The following is a 20,976-nucleotide window of genomic DNA, read 5'->3' on the forward strand; positions in this document are numbered from 1 at the left end:
ATGAGCCAGAAAGACAAAGATAAATACCATATGATATCACTTATAACTGGAATCTAATATCCAACACAAATGAACATCTCCTCAGAAAAGAAAATCATGGACTTGGAGAAAAGACTTGTGTCTGCCTGATGGGAGGGGGAGGGAGTGGGAGGGATCGGGAGCTTGGCCTTATCAGACACAACTTAGAACAGATTTACAAGGAGATCCTGCTGAATAGCATTGAGAACTATGTCTAGATACTCATGTTGCAACAGAACAAAGGGGGGAAAAATGTAATTGTAATGTATACATGTAAGGATAACCTGACCCCCTTGCTGTACAGTGGGAAAATTAAAAAAAAGAAAAAAAAAGAAAAAAAAAAAGAAGTTCATGTTAGATCAGTGCTAGGCGTCACCAACATTTTTATTTACTGAGAATTACTGACTTGCTTTTAATCCATTAATTCATCAAAGTATGTACTGTTATCTATTCTGCCCACCAGTGTGCTTGACTCTTAAACCAGAGTGGACGAGACATCGCTTCTAACTTGGTGAAGCTTACTGCCTGGCTCTAAGGCTGCAGAGTTTCTCCCTCCTCTAAGCACACAATGCATGAGGAAACTGAAAAAAACAAAAACCAAAAAAACTCACCTTAAATGTTTCACTTTTATATTCTAAGGGGCAATATTTTTCTAAGGTGTGCTTTTAAGACCTTAGGGAGATAGGGACTGGGGTAACACTGAAGTCACTGAGAGCACAGATGCTGAAGCCAGGATTTGAATCTGCCACTTCCTGGTACCTGACCACGACAGGTAACATCATCCTCTGTGGCTCACTTCCTCTCCTCCCAAAAGGAGGTAATTAGACACCTCTCTCATTGAAAGGCTTGGAGAACTAAATGTCTTAACAGATGGCAAGCATTTTGAGCCATGCCTGGCACTGTGCTGTATACATGTTAACTCATTTTTCATTCAGGTGGAGACCCAGGAAAACCAAGCTGCGGGACACTCCTATTCCAGTAAACTCCAGACTGCAGAGTTAGTTCAGAGTTAGTTCCTTCTAGCATGACACTGAAAACTTCCAGAAAGAACAAACAATGAATGACCACCCTCTCTTGTTCATCATAAGGATACAATGCTTTGTCTTTTCTGACTTGGTTTATGAAATAGCTTTGTCTCTCAGAGGCGGGCCATGGTATTATGATAAAGAGCCCAAATTTCTGGTTCCTCCCAAAGCAGCTTAGCACGCTCCCCCAACCCCCAACCAAGGGGGAAAAAAAGAAAAACAAAAACCCACCACTTTTCCTCCCTTTTTTGGCTGCCCTGAGGCATATGAAAGTTCCCAGGCCTGGGATTAGATCTGAGCCACAGCTGTGACCTACGTTCCAGCTCTGGCAATGCCGGGTCTTTAGCCCACTGTGCTGGGTTGGGGCTTGAACCTGCTTCCTGGTGCTAGAGATGCCGCCAATCCCAATGGGCCACAGCAGGAACTCCAAAAACATTTTAAAGACAGGCAGGATTAGAAGATATTGAGAGGAGAAGGAGAGGAAGAGGAGGCTGGAGCAGCAATGAGAGAAACCCCAAAGGTTGAAGAGTAGGAAGCTTAGCACACAACCACCGCACCCAACTCCCTGCAGCGCCTGCCGCCCTCAGCCACCCGAGTGCTTCTCCTGATGCCCGGTGTGCCTGGCCTGGAAGACTTGAGCTGAGGATTAAAACAGGATCCTAAGTGGCCCCCGAAACGTACCGAATCGTACAAGCAAGCCATTCTCCTCGTGTACAGTTGCCCTGACATAATCCATCACCCTCCACTCACCTCCCTGCATGTGGTACCAATCCACAAGTTGCCATCTAACTTCAGAGAACACTATTTAAGGAGCCACTCCTCCCTCCTCCAACTACCAGTGTTCTCAGACGCACTTGCTGCTTTAGCAAGAATTAGTGCCCATGACCTATTGGACCAGAAGTGTGAAAGCCTGTGGTGGAGCCAAAGCTTTACTTTGCACTGCACTTTAATGCTCAAAGCTGATGACAAGCACTGCGATTTATTCCTCAAATTCCTCTAGCACTGTTTCCATCAGTAACTAATTGTTCCCCAAAGCAGTGCTGCTGTACTCCCAGGGAAACTAGAAGGGTCAGTGCCTGACAGGCTGGGATTCATCCAGTGCTTTCATCAACAGACAGCGTGGTCCTTTCTCAACGATCATATATCCCTGGACAGCATCATTTCAAAGGTTCAATGGCAGACATTACAAGCAAATCAGTTTTACAAGGCACACATTCTTTGCTTCCTTTTTGAAAAACGAATAATGGCATTTAAAGTCAGTTTTAATAAAATCAGGTTGAATGCTATAAGGTCTCTCTAGAACCTTGCTGATGCAGCCTGAGGACCAGCGGCAGCCCCACTGCCCTGGGACTTAGGCACAAAGAAGCCTGCCCACCCCCTTTCATCTAGAAACTAGAATCTGCTTTTTTTACAAGATAAGGTATTTTTTATAAGATGACCGACGGGTCCATTGATGTTTATGAAGCAGTTGTCTAGAAGAGAAAGTTTTACATGAGGACAACCGTTTCTGGATTTGTCTCTCTTTAATTCCGTGCTTTATGTTCCGATGCTATTGTGTAATTGTGTAATTTTCATAAGAACTCTGAATTTCAGTTACATTTGAAAATGCATTTAATCTAAGTCACGTAGCACTAGAAGCATTAGGTGCCAAAATCTTCTGAATGTGTACAATGTGTTAAACACTATGTTGAGTGTTCATTGTTAACTTACTTAATTCTTACGACCGCCCTGTGAAGCGGGTGATGTTTGTTTCAAGTGAGGAAACTGAGGCACAGGGAGACAAAGGAACAAAGTTGCGTAGACAGGGAGGTGCCACACTAGGATGCACACCCAGGCAAACTGGTTTCAGAGTCCATGTGCCCAGCCGTCTGTGGCTCATTTACTTGCTCTGCTCCTGCAGAAATGTGCTCAATGAAAGATGGTTTGCTGTAGGTATGACCAGAACATCCTGTACTAATCAAGGGAATGCCCGCTAATCACAGGGCCTCGGGGAAGAAATTGCTAACTTTGCTGTGGACTTCTTGGATTTAGGGTAGAGGATCCCTAAATTCTAGGCCCATCATTTCAGGTGTTTAAAAGTAACACTCCTCCTGGGCTATTTAACTACTTCCTATTTCCAGTGGTTTCAATATGCATTCCCCAGGACCTGGGGTCCTTCACAGATCACTCAAGAACCTAGCTAGTTGTTCTCTCTACCTGGAGCTTCCACATCTTTGATGTTAATGAATTCATACACTGGAAGTTACAATAAGAATTTAGTCACCACAGCTGCATGCAAAGCAATGAAACTAGAACACACCCTCACACCATGCACAAAAATAAACTCCAAATGGCTGAAAGACTTAAATACACGACAGGACACCATCAAACTCCTAGAAGAAAACATAGGCAAAACACTCTCTGACATCAACATCATGAATATTTTCTCAGGTCAGTCTCCCAAAGCAATAGAAATTAGAGCAAAAATAAACCCATGGGACCTCATCAAACTGAAAAGTTTTGCACAGCAAAGGAAACCAAAAAGAAAACAAAAAGACAACTTTCAGAATGGGAGAAAATAGTTTCAAATGATGCAACCGACAAGGGCTTAATCTCTAGAATATATAAGCAACTTATACAACTCAACAGCAAAAAAACCAATCAATCAATGGAAAAATGGGCAAAAGGCCTGAATAGACATTTCTCCAAAGAAGATACACAGATGGCCAGCAAACACATGAAAAAATGCTCAACATCGCTGATTATAAGAGAAATGCAAATCAAAACTACCATGAGATACCACCTCACAGCAGTCAGAATGGCCATCATTAATAAATCCACAAATAACAAGTGCTGGAGGGGCTGTGGAGAAAAGGGAACCCTCCTGCACTGCTGGTGGGAATGTAAACTGGTACAGCCACTATGGAGAACAGTTTGGAGATACCTTAGAAATCTATACATAGAACTTCCATATGACCCCACAATCCCACTCTTGGGCATCTATCCGGACAAAACTCTACTTAAAAGAGACACGTGCACCCGCATGTTCATTGCAGCACTATTCACAATAGCCAGGACATGGAAACAATCCAAATGTCCATCGACAGAGGATTGGATTCGGAAGATGTGGTATATATACACAATGGAATACTACTCAGCCATAAAAAGGATGACATCATGCCATTTGCAGCAACATGGATGGAACTAGAGAATCTCATACTGAGTGAAATGAGCCAGAAAGACAAAGACAAATACCATATGATATCACTTATAACTGGAATCTAATATCCAGCACAAATGAACATCTCCTCAGAAGAGAAAATCATGGACTTGGAGAAGAGACTTGTGGCTGCCTGATGGGAGGGGGAGGGAGTGGGAGGGATCGGGAGCTTGGGCTTATCAGACACAACCTAGAATAGATTTACAAGGAGATCCCGCTGAATAGCATTGAAAACTATGTCTAGATACTCATGTTGCAACAGAAGAAATGGTGGGGGAAAAACTGTAATTGTAATGTATACATGTAAGGATAACCTGACCCCCTTGCTATACAGTGGGAAAATAAAAGAAAAAAAAAAAAGAATTTAGTCACCAAAAGATGACCATTTTTTAAAAATAAAAGACTGGAAACCACTGAGTGGAAGGATTTGGCTGCCTACAGACTAGAGATTCTTTTTGGAGAATTCGTCATCAGTATTGCACATACATTAACTAGAAAGAGTGCAGCAATGATGCTAAACTTTTTAAAAAAAATTGGGTGTGGTACCAGTATTTCTTCATATCTCATACTTTCCTAAAAATATTATATATACAGTGTATATTTGGTTCCCATGGATTTGTTTGAATTTACATTAAAACGTGTTTTGTTAGATCAGTTGACAATAAGGCAATATTCTAAAATTCCTTTCTAACAACACAATATTGAAATGTTCTTTTAAAAACTTAGTCAATTAGATTTGATTTGCCAAGGCACTGGCTCCTCAGATTTACATGCAGTAACTACTTAATATGTCACAGGATCAGGACAGGGATAAAATAAAATGAAAATACATGCTGAACCTTTCCTAAAAGAGTTTCCATAACAACAGGGATACCATAAGCCACGTGTTGGGTCTGTGAACAAAACAGGCACAAAGTTCCTACAAATCAGTAAGAAAAAGACACCAAGTCCAACTCCCCAAATGGGCAAAGGATATGACACTCACCAACAAAGAAATACAAATCATCTATACACAAAACATGCTCAAATTCCCTCGGAATAAGGGCTATGCATGTAAGATACCCATCTGTCCCACCTGATAACAATTTTAAAGGCGAAGCATACCCCATGGTAAGAGGGTAGGAGGAAAAAGGCATTTCAAACATTGCCAATGTGAGAGTACATTTGTACAGGAGTTTTGCAGAGGAATATAGTAACTTTAAAGTACACGTACTTCTGGACGTAGTGTTTTCATCTGTAGGAATTTTCTTCCCAAGGTACTTCTACAGTTATATATAAGATATTTATAATAGGAAAATCAGGACTAGGACAGGGCAGGGGCTGGGGGGTCAGAGAACCCAAATGCCCAGCGCTTGAGGTGATTAAGACATGGTGCAGGCATACTTTGTATTACTGTGCCTTAGTTTACGGAACTTTTCACAAATTGAAGGTTTGTGGCGACCCTGCATCAAGCAAGTTTATTGGCACCGTTTTTCCAGCAGCATTTGCTCATTTGTATGTATGTCATTTTGGCAGTCCTCACCATATTTCAAACAAGTATTGCTACCTTTTTTTTTGGCTTTTGCTCTTTAGGGCCACATCCTCGGCATATGGAAGTTCCTAGGCTAAGGGTCGAATCAGAGCTGCAGCTGCCAGCCTACACCACAGCCACAGCAACGCAGGATCTGAGCCGTGTCTTTGACTGCCACCACAACTCACGGCAATGCCAGATCCTTAACCCACTGAGCGAGCCCAGGGATCGAACCCACATCCTCATGGATCCTAGTTGGGTTCATTAACTGCTAAGCCATGAAAGGAACTCCTATTATTATTACTTATTTGTTATGGTGATCAGTGATCTTTGGATGTTAGTGTTGTAATTATTTTTGGGTGCCACAAACCCTATCCACATGAGACAGAAAATTTAATTGATCGTTGAAGCAAAGGATTAGAATATTACATGAACTGAGTTGATAAAGCAGTGGCAGGGCTTGAGAGGGCTGACTTGAATTCTGAAAGAAGTTCTACTGTAGGTAACATGCTATTAAAGAGTATTGCATACTGCAGAGAAATTGTCTGTGAAGGAAGAATCAACTGAGGTGGCAAACGTCACTGTTGTCTTAAGAAATTACCACAGGCACCCCCACCTCCAGCAACCATCACCCTCATTAGTCAGCAGGCATCGACATCCAGCCTCCACTAGCAAAAGGATGACTCATGGAAGACTCTGATCACAGTCAGCATTTTTCAGCAATCCAGTACTTTTCCATTAAGGTACGTGCCTTGTTTTAATAGACATATTGCTATTGCACACTTAATAGATGGCAGTACAGTATAAATATAACTTTTATATACCCTGGGAAACTAAAATTTTGGGTAACTTGCTTTATTGCAATATTCCCTTTATTATGGGGTCCTGGAACCAAACCCATAATATCTCCAAGGTCTGCCTGTACATCCATAAAACAGAGGCTGTGCAGCCATTTAAAAGTCACCATCTTTATTCAGTTCTAAGATAGCCTAGATTGTAAGGCATATCTGGATAACATTGAAATGTGAAAAAACGGCTTGTGGCCATTGATAGATGCCATCAGTTGTAAGATACCCCCAATTTCAGAGATGCAGAAGCATAAAACAGAAACCAAAGTGTGCCTTAAATCAATGATACAGATTTCAGCTTTACATATTCTCTTAAATATAAATGTTTATTAACAATAAGTAATATAAATAAATAATAAGAATCGATGTGTATAAAAAAACACATGGAAGATTAAAAAATATAAACTGTTAAGAGTGAACACCTTCAAGGAGCAGAGTTCTGCTGTGATGAGGAAGCTAGAGGGGGACATAATGTCTGATTAGTTATTCAGAAGGAATATATATTAAAAAAAATTAAACAGCCAAAAAAAATTTGCTTAAATAGAAAGTGTAAGGTATGAGCATCATGAGAAGGTAACTTAAGCCCCACTATATTTGTTTCCTGCAGATTTCACCTTCCTCTCCTGTGGCATCTGCCTCCAGGAACAGAGGCAGCAGCAATGCTAGTGAGATGCCACACTCCTCGTGTTCCTGCTCTTCCTACATCCTCCCCATTCGCACAACAAGCCAACCAGAGAGATGCCTTCATTTTAAAAATGATCTTCACTGGGTGAGGTTATTTTTCCCAGGTCCAGCACCTGCTGAATCTGAATTCCAGAATCAGACTGTTTGGCCCCAGAACACACACTTTTTCCATTTCGGGGCTACTCTTCTTCTTACCATCTATATCTTTACATATTGGCTCTTCATCCTCTGCTATTCTTTTTTTGTCATTTCAAATTATTTTCTTTTTTATGCTACATTGATTTGAAGTTACTTCCAAGCTAAAAAACCTAATTTATTAAAGAGCTAACAACTCAACAGCAAAAAAGCCCAAGAACCCAGTAGAAAAATGGGCAAGAGAACTAAATAGACATTTCTCCAAGGAAGATATACCGATGGCCAACAAGCACTTGAAACAATGCTCAACATCACTGATTATTAGAGAAATGAAAATCGAAACTACCATGAGATACCACTTCACACCAGTCAGAATGGCCATCATTAATAAGTCCACAAATAACAAATGCTGGAGGGGGTGTGGAGAAAAGGGAACCCTCCTGCGCTGTTGGTGGGAATGTAAGCTGGTACAACTGCTATGGAGAACGGTGTGGAGGTACCTCAGAAAACTATACATAGATCTACCATATCACCTGTCAATCCCACTCTTGGGCATATATCTGGACAAAACTTTCCTTGAAAAAGACATGCACCTGCATGTTCATGGCAACGCTATTCACAATAGCCAAGACATGGAATCAACCCAAATCTCCACTGAGAGATGATTGGATTAGGAGCAGGTGGTATATATACACAATGGAATACTCCTCAGCCAAAAAAAAAGAACAAAATAATGCCATTTGCAGCAACATGGATGGAACTAGAGACTCTCATCCTGAGTGAAGTAAGTCAAAAAGAGAAAAGACAAATACCATATGATATCACTTATATCTGGAATATAATATACAGCACAAAGGAACCCTTCCACAGAAAAGAAAATCATAGACTTGGAGAACAGACTTGTGGTTGCCAAGGGGGAGGGGGAGGGACTGGGAGGGACTTGGAGCTTGGGGTGCAGAATGTTGCCTTTGGGATGGATTAGCAATGGAATCCTGCTGTGTAGCACTGGGAACTCTGTCTAGTCACTTATGATGGAACATGTAATGTCATAAAAAGGAATGTAAAAGTGTAACTGGGTCACCATGCTGTACAGTAGAAAAAATATACACATAAATAAAAGATTAAAAAAAAGAGCTTGAACATTGCCTTCTAACTAACTAAAAATTAATGCATGTCCTCTTTCCAAGCAATGCTTCCCCTCTTGGCTATTCTGAGAATGTGTGCATGATAAACGTCTTCACTTTATACCCAGAGTATTTTCCTAGCTTTAATGAATCGAGTCTACAGTCAAAGACAAAATGCTACACCAAACATTTCCAAGGGCTTTCTTTAATAGGCAGTGGAGTAGCTGCAATGTTAAAAAGAGAAATAAGCAAGCCGCACAGATCCCAACAGTCACCAAGTAGCCCAGCCCGGGAGCCCGAAGTCAGCATGTTCCAGTCTGCCAACACCAGGAAACTGAGAACTTAGTTGATCCCATTTTTTCCATTTGACCAAAGATTTAACCCCATGTCTAAAACTTGAAAGTCAAGATTTGCTCAACTACATTTCACTTACTTTCTCTTTTCTTCCTCTAATAACCTCTGTGACCTGTCTCACAAAGAGATCGACAAAAGACAAAAAAAAAAAAAAAAAAAAAGAAAACTTAGACTTTGACCTATGGAGATTGTAGTCCCTAATACTTCTTGCTCTGAGTAGAAACTGCTAGAAATAAGAAGGACTATAGGAAGAAAGGAAGTTTCAGGAACCATAAATCCAAAAGACCCGTGCCACCAACTGCTAAGTTGCATTAGATTTCTTTGGGTCATTTATCACTCTTTAGGGAAAATGGAACGAGGGTTTCAAAAATTGACAAAGTCTGGAGTGGAGGTATAAACCAGGAGCCAGATGTTTCTGCAATCCTGCTCCTCGGCTCCCTATACACACACCCATGAAAGTAAGATGTCAGGCACGAAGGTGAAGACAGAAGTAGAATCGTCAGGCTCCAAAGGAGGTGAGAGGAATCTGTTTCCAAAGGCCTCCAGCAGAAGGAATTGGACAAGGGCTCACCTGAATCTTTCATGGGGCAGAGGGCGCACTGCATACCCCAGGCCTCTCCATATAGACAGCAGCACTCAGTGTATGTCGTCTGCTTGCCAACAAGAGGCCGGCTACACACATACTCATCACTCAGATGTTCCCAGCACAGATCTTGGTAGACGTCGGTTTCTTCGATTTGTTCTGAAAGGGAAGACACGGTTCCATGACAATTGCACTGTTATTCCTATTTCATAAACACTGTGGTGGAAGCCAGCGAGTCTCAAAGTTTCCATCCCTATTTCTAAGAGTGACTTCCAAGTAAAAGTCTGAAGCTGGCCTGGTCGTTCCATGGACCAAACCTCCGTCATCTCCAACTGGGTGTTGTTCCCTCAGCTGAAATTCAACCTGCCCATCATGTTCCAATTAAATTCTTCCCTCTATCACTTCCATCACGACATAAAACCCTCTGCTATCTTGCCTGTACTTCATCATCCTGACGGACTTCTTATTTTTCTGATTTTTGATTTTTCAGCTTTACTCCTCTGTCAAATCCTATCATTTCGTTCTACATGACATTTTTCTAGAGTCATCCTTTTTTTACCCATTTCCTCTGCCAAAGCCCTGAACCGGCGGGTCATTAATTCTAACCTTTTCACCTCTCAACTGATTTCAACCAAAGCAGTCTCCTGAATGTGCTGATATATTGATCAATTAAGCCAATTATCAGTGGCACATCCCATTCTTGGGGATGAACAGAGATTCCGACCCATGGACTTCGGAGGTCTCCACCCACTTCAAGGAACTCCCTCCTCTGTTCTGCCCAGCCTCGTCTTTGTTCTTCAGTCCAGTCAAGCAAACCTAATTATTTCTCCTTGAAGTTACATATTCCTCAATTGCTTTTGAGGGTTAAGTGTGATCAACCCTCAGGCATAGAGTAGCTCTGCCATCTGCTCAGCTGCTCTGTACTCTGTTGTCCATTAAATCAGTATGTGCAGGGCATTAAATCTCCTACATACTGAAGATATGCATCTTGTTCTTTCTTTTAGCATCTCATTTTAATTATTTCAAAATACCCAAGGAATCAAGTTTTTCTCTTTTCCAAGAGCTCACATTTAAGCCAAAAGGAAAGCCTTATGACATTTATTTGGACACAGACTTGCATCTCACATCCAAACATACCATGTGATTCGCTTGGTCGGATACATCTTTTTTCTGAAGCATCCAGGACCATTGGGTGGGTACAGAAACAGTTATAAGAGCCTTCTGTATTAACGCACTGGCCATCAACACAACTGCTGGGGTCTTGACACTCGTCTATATCTTAAGAGAAAAAAATATAACGAAAATCAGCAATCAGTTGCACCTCATACACGTAACCCAACTTAATACACTTCTAAATTCAGCCCAGATTCCAGGGGCTGCCACATTTTAATTAGCTACACATCATCATCCAAAAGAGAACAGCTCTGACTATAAAAATGTTAAGTTGTATTGATTGGAAAAATAACATTGCCCTACAGCTGCTGACATTAAATAAGGAAAGAAAACATTTAAGAACAGGATATGCTTAGAAATTTAAGATAAAATGCCTTTTAATGACAGTTTTAAAATTATTTCCTTTTTCTATGTTTTTCTGCCTAGTGTATATGGTTTTCTGCTTAAGGATTAAAGTCTAGGTCAGTATTTTAAAATGACTTTCAGTTGCATGGTATGAGTGATGAAACAGGAGGCTCCCCAGACCAAAAGAACACTTCAGTTATACCAGTGACCTGAATTATAATTCCACATTTAATATTAACTCTTTGAAATCTATTCAAATACGAGTATAAAGGGTTTTTATGTTCTTAAATATTGCTCAAGAAAAAAATCCATAAAACATTTATAGATCTGTTAAACATGTGATTTAGATTCAAAAAACGTTTCTATACATAGTATTACTTATTTTTTCCCATCTGTGTATTTTCACAGTACATCACACTGTATCCCCTTAAAACTTACCAAAGCATTGCAATTTGACAGGATCATAGTATGTCCCCTGCTTACAGTAGCATTCGTAACCAGGCTGAGTGTTCAAACAGAAGCCATTTTTGCAGATTTCTTGTCCAAAAAGTAAGCATTCATCTGCATCTATTGGGGGAAAAAATGGAGAAATATAGGAGTTAGCTTTGGTCTTTCAGTTAAATAGAAGATCTAACCAATACTGGGCTTCAAGTGAGATATTATAATATTCATATTACAAAGAGTCTTAAAGACACAGGGATATAAAATTCTTAAACTTGGGACTAATTCACAGATATAGAAACATCATCAGGCTTCTCTGTTCAGGGAGCGATGCCCAAAAACATTATCAGCAAAAGTATGCTTATAAATACAGCTTCAGAGATTCTACCTTATATTTGATGGAACAGTCTATGCATTCCATAATGGTACCAACAATATTCTCTGACAAAAATACCCTTTAAGACATGTCTCTTTCTATAAATGTATATTTTGGCCCATTAATTAGTTGAGATGAACGAAACTCCCATGAACAGTCTGATGCAACTTGATCAAGTCTTCTTTCTTTCTTGATAATGAGCTAATGAAAGCACAGTTGCTAAGGACACTGATAGATCCATTCCTCCACAGAATTTAGAGAGCTTGTCTACAAACCTCAGTTTACTCACTGGTAAATTGGAGAGAATAGGAATATCTACCTGATAGCACTGGAAGGATTAAATGAGGCAATCCATGCAAGGGACTCAGTATATGCTCAAATATAGACTCAGTATCTATTGCTTTTGTGGGATTATTATTAGCATCATTTCTAGCATTTTAAAGCTAGTGTCATCTAGTCCTCATTTAAAAAATTTGGAGACTCCATAGAGAAATTGCTCAAAGTTACACAGTTGGAAAATGGCAAGATCAAGCCCATAACACATGGCTCTTTGGTAAAGGCTTTTTTTGGTGGCAGCGGTGGCGGGGGGGGGGTGTCATGCCTGTTACATGTGGAAGTTCCTGGGCCACGGATGGAACATGTGCCATGGCTGTAACCAGAGCCACGGGAGTGACAATGCTGGATCTTTAACCCACGAAGCCATGAGGGAACTTTAATACATAGCTGTTTGGATCAGAATCTAATATTTTTCCAAATAGTTATAGCACTGCTAAGATAGGGTGAGCAGCAATTTATTTTCATTTAAAAGGGGGGGATGACTTTATGGTGAAGTTGGGCTCAATTTCATAGTACAAGTGAGACTTACCTACATCTCTGAAAAATCATAGTATGTAGTACTTGTGAACATGAAAGCCATTAAACATACTGCCAACCAATCTTATTGTTTAATTGATCTAAATCATAGATGTACTTTAAAAACCCACATGATATTTCTTATCCAGCTGCTGCATTATACCATATTATTAAATGTAGATGGACAATAAAAATGTTTTTAGTCTGTTTTTCTAGCTACTTGGCAGTTTTTGATATTAAATTATCAAAAAAATCACATTGTATAAGGTCATAATATGTCTATCATGGAAGTATTAAAAGTGAGTACTTAATGAGGAAATACTCATATATGGTTTAAATTTCACCAAAATAAAAATATTTTACATTTATTTTAGAATCATAGGCTGATAGCATAAATACCTAAAACACATCAACTTTTGCTTTCTTCTCTTCCATTCCTTATTATTAATCTGTAGCCATTAATGAAAGGTTCTAGCAAAGTAGGATGATTCCTAAAAAAGCAAAATCTCTGCTTTGCTGATGACCATTAAAGACTAACATGATATGTTCAAATTTATATTGGTCCTAACATATGATTTCTAATATACTTCTAGAATAAAAGAATAAATTTATTAAGTACAGAATTTTGTGTTGAGTACTTTTACCTGTGTTATCTCCTTTACTTCTAATGGCAACCTTTGAAACATTACTTCTAACTCAGAGATGGAAACTCAGAATCTTAGGGCCTCCTGTCACACAGCCTTCAGTGTTTTAACTCCCAAGCCATAGTTCTGCCCAGGGTCCACTGTGGCCTTCTTCCAATGGTAGAATTCAAGGATTTGTCATCAGTTTCCATGGCTGAAAAGAATTCTAATTCTGCCTAACCCAAGCCATGCTTTTACTTGAATGTCAAATATGCACACAAGATGCAAATTCATTTCTGTTTGATTCTGACCTTTATAGTTGTTGCTGTCGGCGTCGTAAGAGGATTCTCCAGTGGGGACAAAACCTTTCCCTCTAGGACACATTTCAGTGAATTCAGCTGATTTCAGGAAAGACAAGGTGAAAAAAAGTTACAAAAAACCCCTCAACTTCTTCCATGAGTATGTTTTAAGTTCAGTCTTGCTTTCTCAGACACAGTACCTTTAAGGCAAATCATGCCATTTAATTCAGGCAAATGAATTCAGCATGATCTCAAAATTTATAGATTAGGTGCAAACAAATCTCATCACTCAGTAAGTTTACCTAAAAACTTAAAAAATCTGTCCTGATTCACCCATATATTATTTAATCCATTATGGGTGCCGTGGGATGTTAGATGACTTCTTTCTCCATTACTGTGGCCCCTAGTGTTTTAAAATTTTAATAGGAATCCATTAAGCAAAATTTTAACTACTCAAGCTTTAATGAGGAATAATGCTGTGCCACTGTCAGCAAAAATGTTGGTTTTGACTTGAAAATGGAATAAAACTGAATTTCTTTCTGCCAAAATACCGCATGGAAAGTCGCTGTAACAGCCTATTCTGTGTTAGAAGGAAGTTTAAGAAATTATACTGAGGTGGGATAAGGGTGTGGTTCTAGCCCTGAATGAAAACCACTCTAAGATAATCTCATCTCAATGTGACCACAGCGGGTACCAGTAGATGTTACTACCATTTCAAGACTTCAGTGACCAAAATGAGAACATTCCAAAGTCCATGAACACCACATGACAGATACAAAGGTGAAGATACCACTTACCAGTCCCCAAGACTGGGCAGGGGAAAATCTCACAGTTATCTCCCCACCCAGCACCAGAGGTGCAACAGCATTCTTGCTTGGTGACATTGGGGGCCAGCACATTGTCACAAAGACTGGCGTCGTTTAGATTATAGTAGCACTCTTTCTTTTCTTCTCTGGGTTGGTCTACTTCTAAATCTAAAGAGGGTGGAGAAAGTGAAAAAAGTGTGGACAGGATACATCAGATCTACCTGTATGACAACAGAGTTGCAAACACAATGGTAAAAAGACTGACGGGATGTGCCCACAGCACTTCATTTACAGAAAGCTGCTTTCCACTTCGTGTCAGATTCCTCCACTTCAAGATAAAAATGCACTTGAATCCTGAATTTTGATGGATTTCTAACACACCCTAAGAGTGTCAATCTGTCAAAATCATTTCCCGCTACGTTAACCCATTACTTTATTCTTGTAAATCTGGCTGTGAGTAGAGTTTCCATATCTGCTTTTGTGCCAAACATAGGGCTATTCTGTGTTGTACTATAACACCTACTTAAATCCATGAAAAATTTCCCCAGCACTGGACCAGAAATGTGGGGCCACACATAATATTTAACCCTTACATGGTTATTGAGTCAACCATGCCCCTCGATCTTTTCTGAACAGTACAAAGCAAAAGAAGATAACCAAAAACAAATAAAAAATAAAAAACACCACAGTAACCTGGGTCTATAAAATAACCTCTCATTACTGGAAATCTAAGTGCTTAAATTGCTGCAAATACATGACTTTGAATGAAATAATAAGAGCCATCTGAGCCTTGGGATAGAATTTCCAGGCTGGGCTTTAGTCCCAGCTTAAGTGTGTCCTAAAGAACATATATTCTAACAGAGTTTGTTTAATCCTCTGTGATAAAAGAAAAGGTGATTTGATAGAACACAAGTGACAGGCACACCACCTACTTCCAGATAATACTAAAAACAATGTAGTCCCAACAGATTTGATGTCTATCAGCAAGTTTGTGTTTTTAAAAAGTGATAAAAATAACCTCTTCCCTACTAAATGCTATAGAGATTCAGTTAGAATTTATTAAGTTTTAATTTTACACTGACTACGGCCATCACAATTATTTAGATTAGTGCTAATGAAATATTTTCATTAGAACTATGATTTACAGATTCTTAACCCAAAGAAACTATAGGGACCAGGGGAAAACACTTGCCAATGAGGATAAGACTTTAATGTCAACACCTACCTTTTCAAAAAAGTTGGTAGATAATTATACTGTTTGGAAAGTTGAGCAAGTTATTTTCCTAATAGTTTCCCATATATTTATTTTGGCAGGGTCAAAGCGACTGTGGAAACCTGATTAACATATCATATAACAAAGGTGTTCTAAAATGCGAGTTCATAAAACTGTATCCGAAGATCTTCTGCCCTTTCTTTCCTCTTATGGTAGCAAAAACAAACAAAGCAGCACACAAAGCTTTGACACAGATATTACTCTCAGAATGCAGAATATCAATGAGGATGAAAGGACCCCTCTCACACTTGATTCTGGAGAATTCTCAGATTATCCTCTGTTTGACAGAATTCAGCTTGGACTCTAACTTAATAGCTGATGACAAATTCAAACCTAGAATAAGCGTCCAGGAAAAAACTGAAATGCTGATTCCTATGCAATTTATGAAGCGGTTTTAAATCAATTCCTTGTGTGTGAAATTGGAAAAAACCTACCACATCCCTCGTCTCCAGAAGCTTTTCAAGTGTGCAAAGGACAGACAAGTGTTTTGCCCACTGTAAATGAACAGACCACCGCCATCACCAGCTCATTCTCATACACAGAGAATCCACTGGGGAAAATGAAGGGTATTTTAAAAAAAATTTTTCACTATAGTTGATTTACAATGTTCTGTCAATTTCTGCTGTACAGTAAAGTAACCCAGTTATACATTCATACATATATATATATATTCTTTTAAAAAAAGCATTTTAAGTCAACATTAAATCAATCATGTACCCTGTGAAAATTTTTATAAGCTTTCTTCCAATATTTGTGAATAAAGTGAAAACCTATTACTGTGACAAATTCCACTCATTTTATTCAGTTGGCCTAAAAACGCAGCGAGTTATTAATGAATGCATAGAGAGAGATTAATCAAGTCAGCTACACCACTAGAGTTTTTGTCAATCAAGTTAACGGTCTATGTGAAAAGAGGGCTTGATCATTTTTTTCATGTGTACAAAGTTGTAGGCACGTCATGGTTTTTATTACGAAATGGAATACTATACAGCAACACCTCAATGGAGGCTGCTGCATTCATGATAATTAGAGACCACAGGCTTCTTTCTGGATCAAAAACTTCAAATACATCTAAATACTATTTCTACTGTGTTTTTTACACTCACGGAAATAAAATAAATTTTTTTTCCTCCCATTTTCTTTGGAAGGAAACTCACAGATGAATGCACAAGGGAAATAATCAATACACTGTATTATTCGGGTTTTACATTGGTAGTTGTAAGTTTTGGTCTTATTTTCTTTCCAAGCAGATTGAAAGCTCAGTGTTTACACAGCTGACATTGAGGGTTAGGCCCTCATCTGTGTTTGGAAAAAGATGCAAATTCTTTTTGAAAAACTGGTCCACAAAAGTCATCCTGTGAAAAGCTACAATGTCCCTATCTTCCTAACCTTTAAATAATTAACTTCCTAGAGCATTTTTCCACTGGGGGAACAGTCTGATCAGTAAATACATGTGATGTGATCTCTTTAAAAAAAAAAAAAAAAACCAAAAACATTTCTATGAGTTTAGGTCACTGCTGCCAGGGGAGGAATGTTTCTATCAGGACATAATTTTAAAAGATCAAATCAAAATTTACAGAAGGCGCCAGGCTCGAAAAAGAATGAATTCTATTTTTCTTAAGGATTTTATTAAGGCTAGCCATACTTCATATCTCATGCCATAGACTTCTAAGAAATACGTTACTTCTCCTCCAGTATTTTCAGATTTGATTTTTTTTCAATTTGTATTAAGAAGTTGGCTTAACATCTGTGTGTAAAAAGCCATGTATATATTTTAATCCTAGGGATATGGCTGGTGATAAGACAGGAGTTTTTGAAGAAACTTTCACAGATGCTTTTTCATGTGATGCATAAAGCAACTCCATGAGACAAATGGTGCAAGTGACACGGCACCCTCACCTCCTGGAGAAGAGCATTTAGGTTGGGTCCAGCGTACCATGCCTAATAATTTCCCCAAACCTCTCCTCAAGGGCTCAGCTTCTTAGCATCTCAGGGAGCATGAGTTTGTCTCGCTTTTCTTTTCTTCTTCTTTTTTCCTCTTTACGACAAATAGGGAAGAGGCAGCAGTTAATCCCTCCCGGTGGAGAGTTCAGTAAAAGGGTGGCATGTGGTCTGATTGTGTTTCCTTGCTCTGAATAGGAAGGAGCAGGCTTAAAGAGTAGGTACTACTAGTGAAGCACCCTTTCTAGAAACTTCTCTCTGGCTTCGTCAGAAAGAAGGGGTTGTGCGTGTCCATTTACAGGATTGTTTCCTGCTTTAGCCTTTCCCCAAATATGTCTAATCTTATGTTTGCTGTTGGGGTGAGGCGATCTGGAACACTGCTTTGGTTAAAGCAGACACGAACATTCTCCTTGGCCTTTTGACTTGACTTTGACTTTCATCTGCAGTGTGTTCTGAAGGCCTTTAGGCACCAACCCCCTCCACATCCTTCTGAGATGGGATGAGGACAGTGATCAAAGAGTCACATCTCGAATACGTGTTAGTAAACCATGCCCCCAAATGAAACACCTCCCCTAGTCCTGAAAAAGACATCAATTTGTAAAACTGTAACTGTGGTACTCTCCAGTAAATAACTTTCAACAGAATTATTCAGGAAGCTTTAATCTCTTTATTTTTAAAATCACCACAGGCACTAATGTTTAATACCAACTCATGTTTTATGAGAAAAAGAATTCTAGTGTAATATTCTAAAGAGAGTAAAAGAGAACTTGCAAATTCGTTTTCTCATTCAAAGACTTGGAAGATGAGAAGTGTGGGAGAAGTGAAATATAGAAGAAAGTCATTGCTGAGTTTCAGAAAACAAGCCCTGACAATAGGAGTGGACTGGATAGGAAGGCATGCAAATTAAAAGGAAGACTATAGAAAAGTTGTAACTTCAGGTAGTAAGAGATGTAAAAGCAGACAAAATAAAGGTTAGAAAGTAAAGTATAAGAGCGAAAAAACTTTCAAAGCAGATTCTTCCAGACAATTTCCCTCTTTAAAGATGTCAGTCAGGTGGGGAGTCAAGGCCATGACAATGCACAGAAAGCAGGTGCCGGGCACATAACCAACACTGAGGGTGGAGGTGAGAACAAGGCTATCCTGGAAGGCTGCCTGGAGGAGCTGACATTTTGAGTCAAAGTTGTTTTTTGTTTTTTATTTTATTTTTATTTTTTATTTCTTTGTTTTTTTTTTTTTTTTTTTTTTTTTTTTGGCTGCACTTGAGTGTGGAATTCCCTGGGCCAGGCATTGAACCCACACGACAATGGCCACCTGAGCCACTGCAGTGGCAATGGCCAGGTCTTTAACCCACTGAGCCACACAAGAACTCCTGAGTCAAGTTCTTAAAACATGATAAAAAATTGTCCAGAAACTAGGTCTGTGTAGGTAGAGGGTGAAGGGAGGGGTGGTTTGCAGGAGTCACAGAACTGACTTTGAGAGGATGAGTCGAAGGGAAGGGAGGCAGGAACATGTGAACAAGGGACTGGCCTGTTTGTGACTTAGGTGCTGGGGCTGAGGACACTGCCAGTCTCTGCTGGAAGCAAGTCACCTCAGGGCCTTGCCAGGTACAATGGAGGGTTTTCTGCTTTTACTTTTTCTGGTGAAGAAGTCAGAAGATACTGGGAGGAGTGAGCCTTGGAGAAGAACAGGCAGGGGAGAGGGTCAGGAGAAGAGAAAAGTCTGATTTATGGAGATACCACTTCAAACTGGAGAAGTCAGGAGAAAGTGAAAGTCAGGAGAAGTCAGGAGAAAGTGATCTGAGTGAAAGAAGAGACTCCTGAAAGCAGAATAAAGCGTCACGGAGAAAGGAAAACGGGAGACGCACACTGGGACGAGGTGGAACAGACAGAAAAGAGCTTGGACGGAGGGAAAGGAAGGGCCATGGCACGAGCTGCTCACAAGCCCGGCATGTGTGTGTCGCCCATCAGGGCCTGTGAGAATGACCTTGAGAATAAAGCCACACCTGCAGTGACATGTCCCACGACTGGAAATGATTAAAAGGAATTGTGCAAACCATTCCCTTCCCCAGGCCTCTTCGGTAGCAAATTCTAGGATCCAAAATGCGTTTCTCATCCAACAGTGTGGGTGTCTCTTGTATTAAGAAATAATGGCTTATATACATGTATGTGGCTTGTTCAGGCAGTGCGTTCAAATACCAACACCTCGTTCTTAAAAACTCATTTTAGAAACTATAAACAGTGAGCAGAGAATTTCATGAACATGGAAACACGATTTGGTAATAAACTCTTCTCACTATTGTCTTTGAAGGTGGGAAGAAATCGGACCCAATTTTTTAAAATAAGAAATGAGCATAGTTTTCCCCAGCCTTGCCCACATTTATGGTATAGCTCCTTTACAAACATACAATAAGACCTCAGGAGTTTTATGGCATTTACAATGTTTGCAGTCTAAATACTGTGGTTTCAACTGTCTTTAATTTTTTCCTACCTAAGATCTTTCTTTCCAATCAGAAATTATTTAAAAATTGTTTCCAATGTTAATTTATTTTACAGGTTAACTAAACACGTTAAAAAAAAAAATCCCAATCTGCCAAGTCTAACAGTTGCAAGACATTATATGTGGTCTCTTGCCTTTAAAAAAGTGTGTACATACACAAAAGCTGTAGAGCACCCCTCTAAGAAGAGAGAACAAGAACTCTGTCTGCTTCAAAGTCAGAACCATGAGGATGATTTGTACAATGTGACCCCTGATGGTAGGAACTGCTCTTTTTCCTCTTCCTCTTGTAATTTAAGCAAAGGCCCATAGGGGTTCTGTCCCCTCTACCTAGAGGTGTGAATTGATCATTCCTCAATTAGGTGTGGTCCATTATATCTTTAATAAAATGAATATGCTTATTCTATAGAACTAGCTGGGAATGAGATGATGGGGTTATAGAAGGAACACATTCTTGAACTTGGAGAGGCTTTTTTTTTTTTTTTTTTTTTTTTTAATGGCTGTGCCCCTGGCCTATGGAAGTTCCCAGGCCAGGGACAGAATACAAGCCAGAGCTGCGACCTACTGCGGCAACTCTGGATGCCTTAACTCACTGTGCCAGGCTGGGGACTGAGTCCAGCCTCTGCAGCAACCTGAGCTGCTATATTTAGATTCTTAACCCACTGTACCACAGTGGGAACTCCCAGACAGACCTTTTATTCAATAGGTACTGCATGTCTGCCGTAGGTTGAGCATTGTGCTAAGCAGTGAGCTGGGTTACAGGCAATGCAAAGAGGAATGACATGGCATAGAGGGTCCTGTTACCGTGCTAATGGATGAGGACTTCATGCTGTCGACAGGGGTAAGCAGCTGAAAGCTTTAAGGGTTTGAAACC

At 39.8% G+C, this 20,976-nt stretch overlaps 1 protein-coding gene across 50 annotated transcripts in view; it reads right to left on the reverse strand.

Annotated features, from left to right (window-relative positions):
- LTBP1 (latent transforming growth factor beta binding protein 1) overlaps positions 1 to 20,976 on the reverse strand; it is a 523,079-nt gene that overhangs the window by 22,896 nt on the left and 479,207 nt on the right. For all 50 annotated transcript variants that reach the window (XM_085019627.1, XM_085019610.1, XM_085019630.1 and 47 more), the window contains 5 exons: positions 14,387 to 14,563; positions 13,602 to 13,688; positions 11,437 to 11,565; positions 10,618 to 10,758; positions 9,469 to 9,639 (listed from right to left, as the gene is read on the reverse strand). In XM_085019627.1, the coding sequence (XP_084875753.1) occupies positions 9,469 to 9,639; positions 10,618 to 10,758; positions 11,437 to 11,565; positions 13,602 to 13,688; positions 14,387 to 14,563 (705 nt within the window). The remainder of the gene's footprint in view (positions 1 to 9,468; positions 9,640 to 10,617; positions 10,759 to 11,436; positions 11,566 to 13,601; positions 13,689 to 14,386; positions 14,564 to 20,976) is intronic.

Source organism: Sus scrofa, chromosome 3 (assembly GCF_054392235.1).
Source record: "Sus scrofa isolate SSC_HxYL_T2T_F1_AM1 chromosome 3, Sscrofa_HxYL_maternal_Yorkshire_Landrace_v2.0, whole genome shotgun sequence".
NCBI classification, from domain to species: domain Eukaryota; kingdom Metazoa; phylum Chordata; class Mammalia; order Artiodactyla; family Suidae; genus Sus; species Sus scrofa.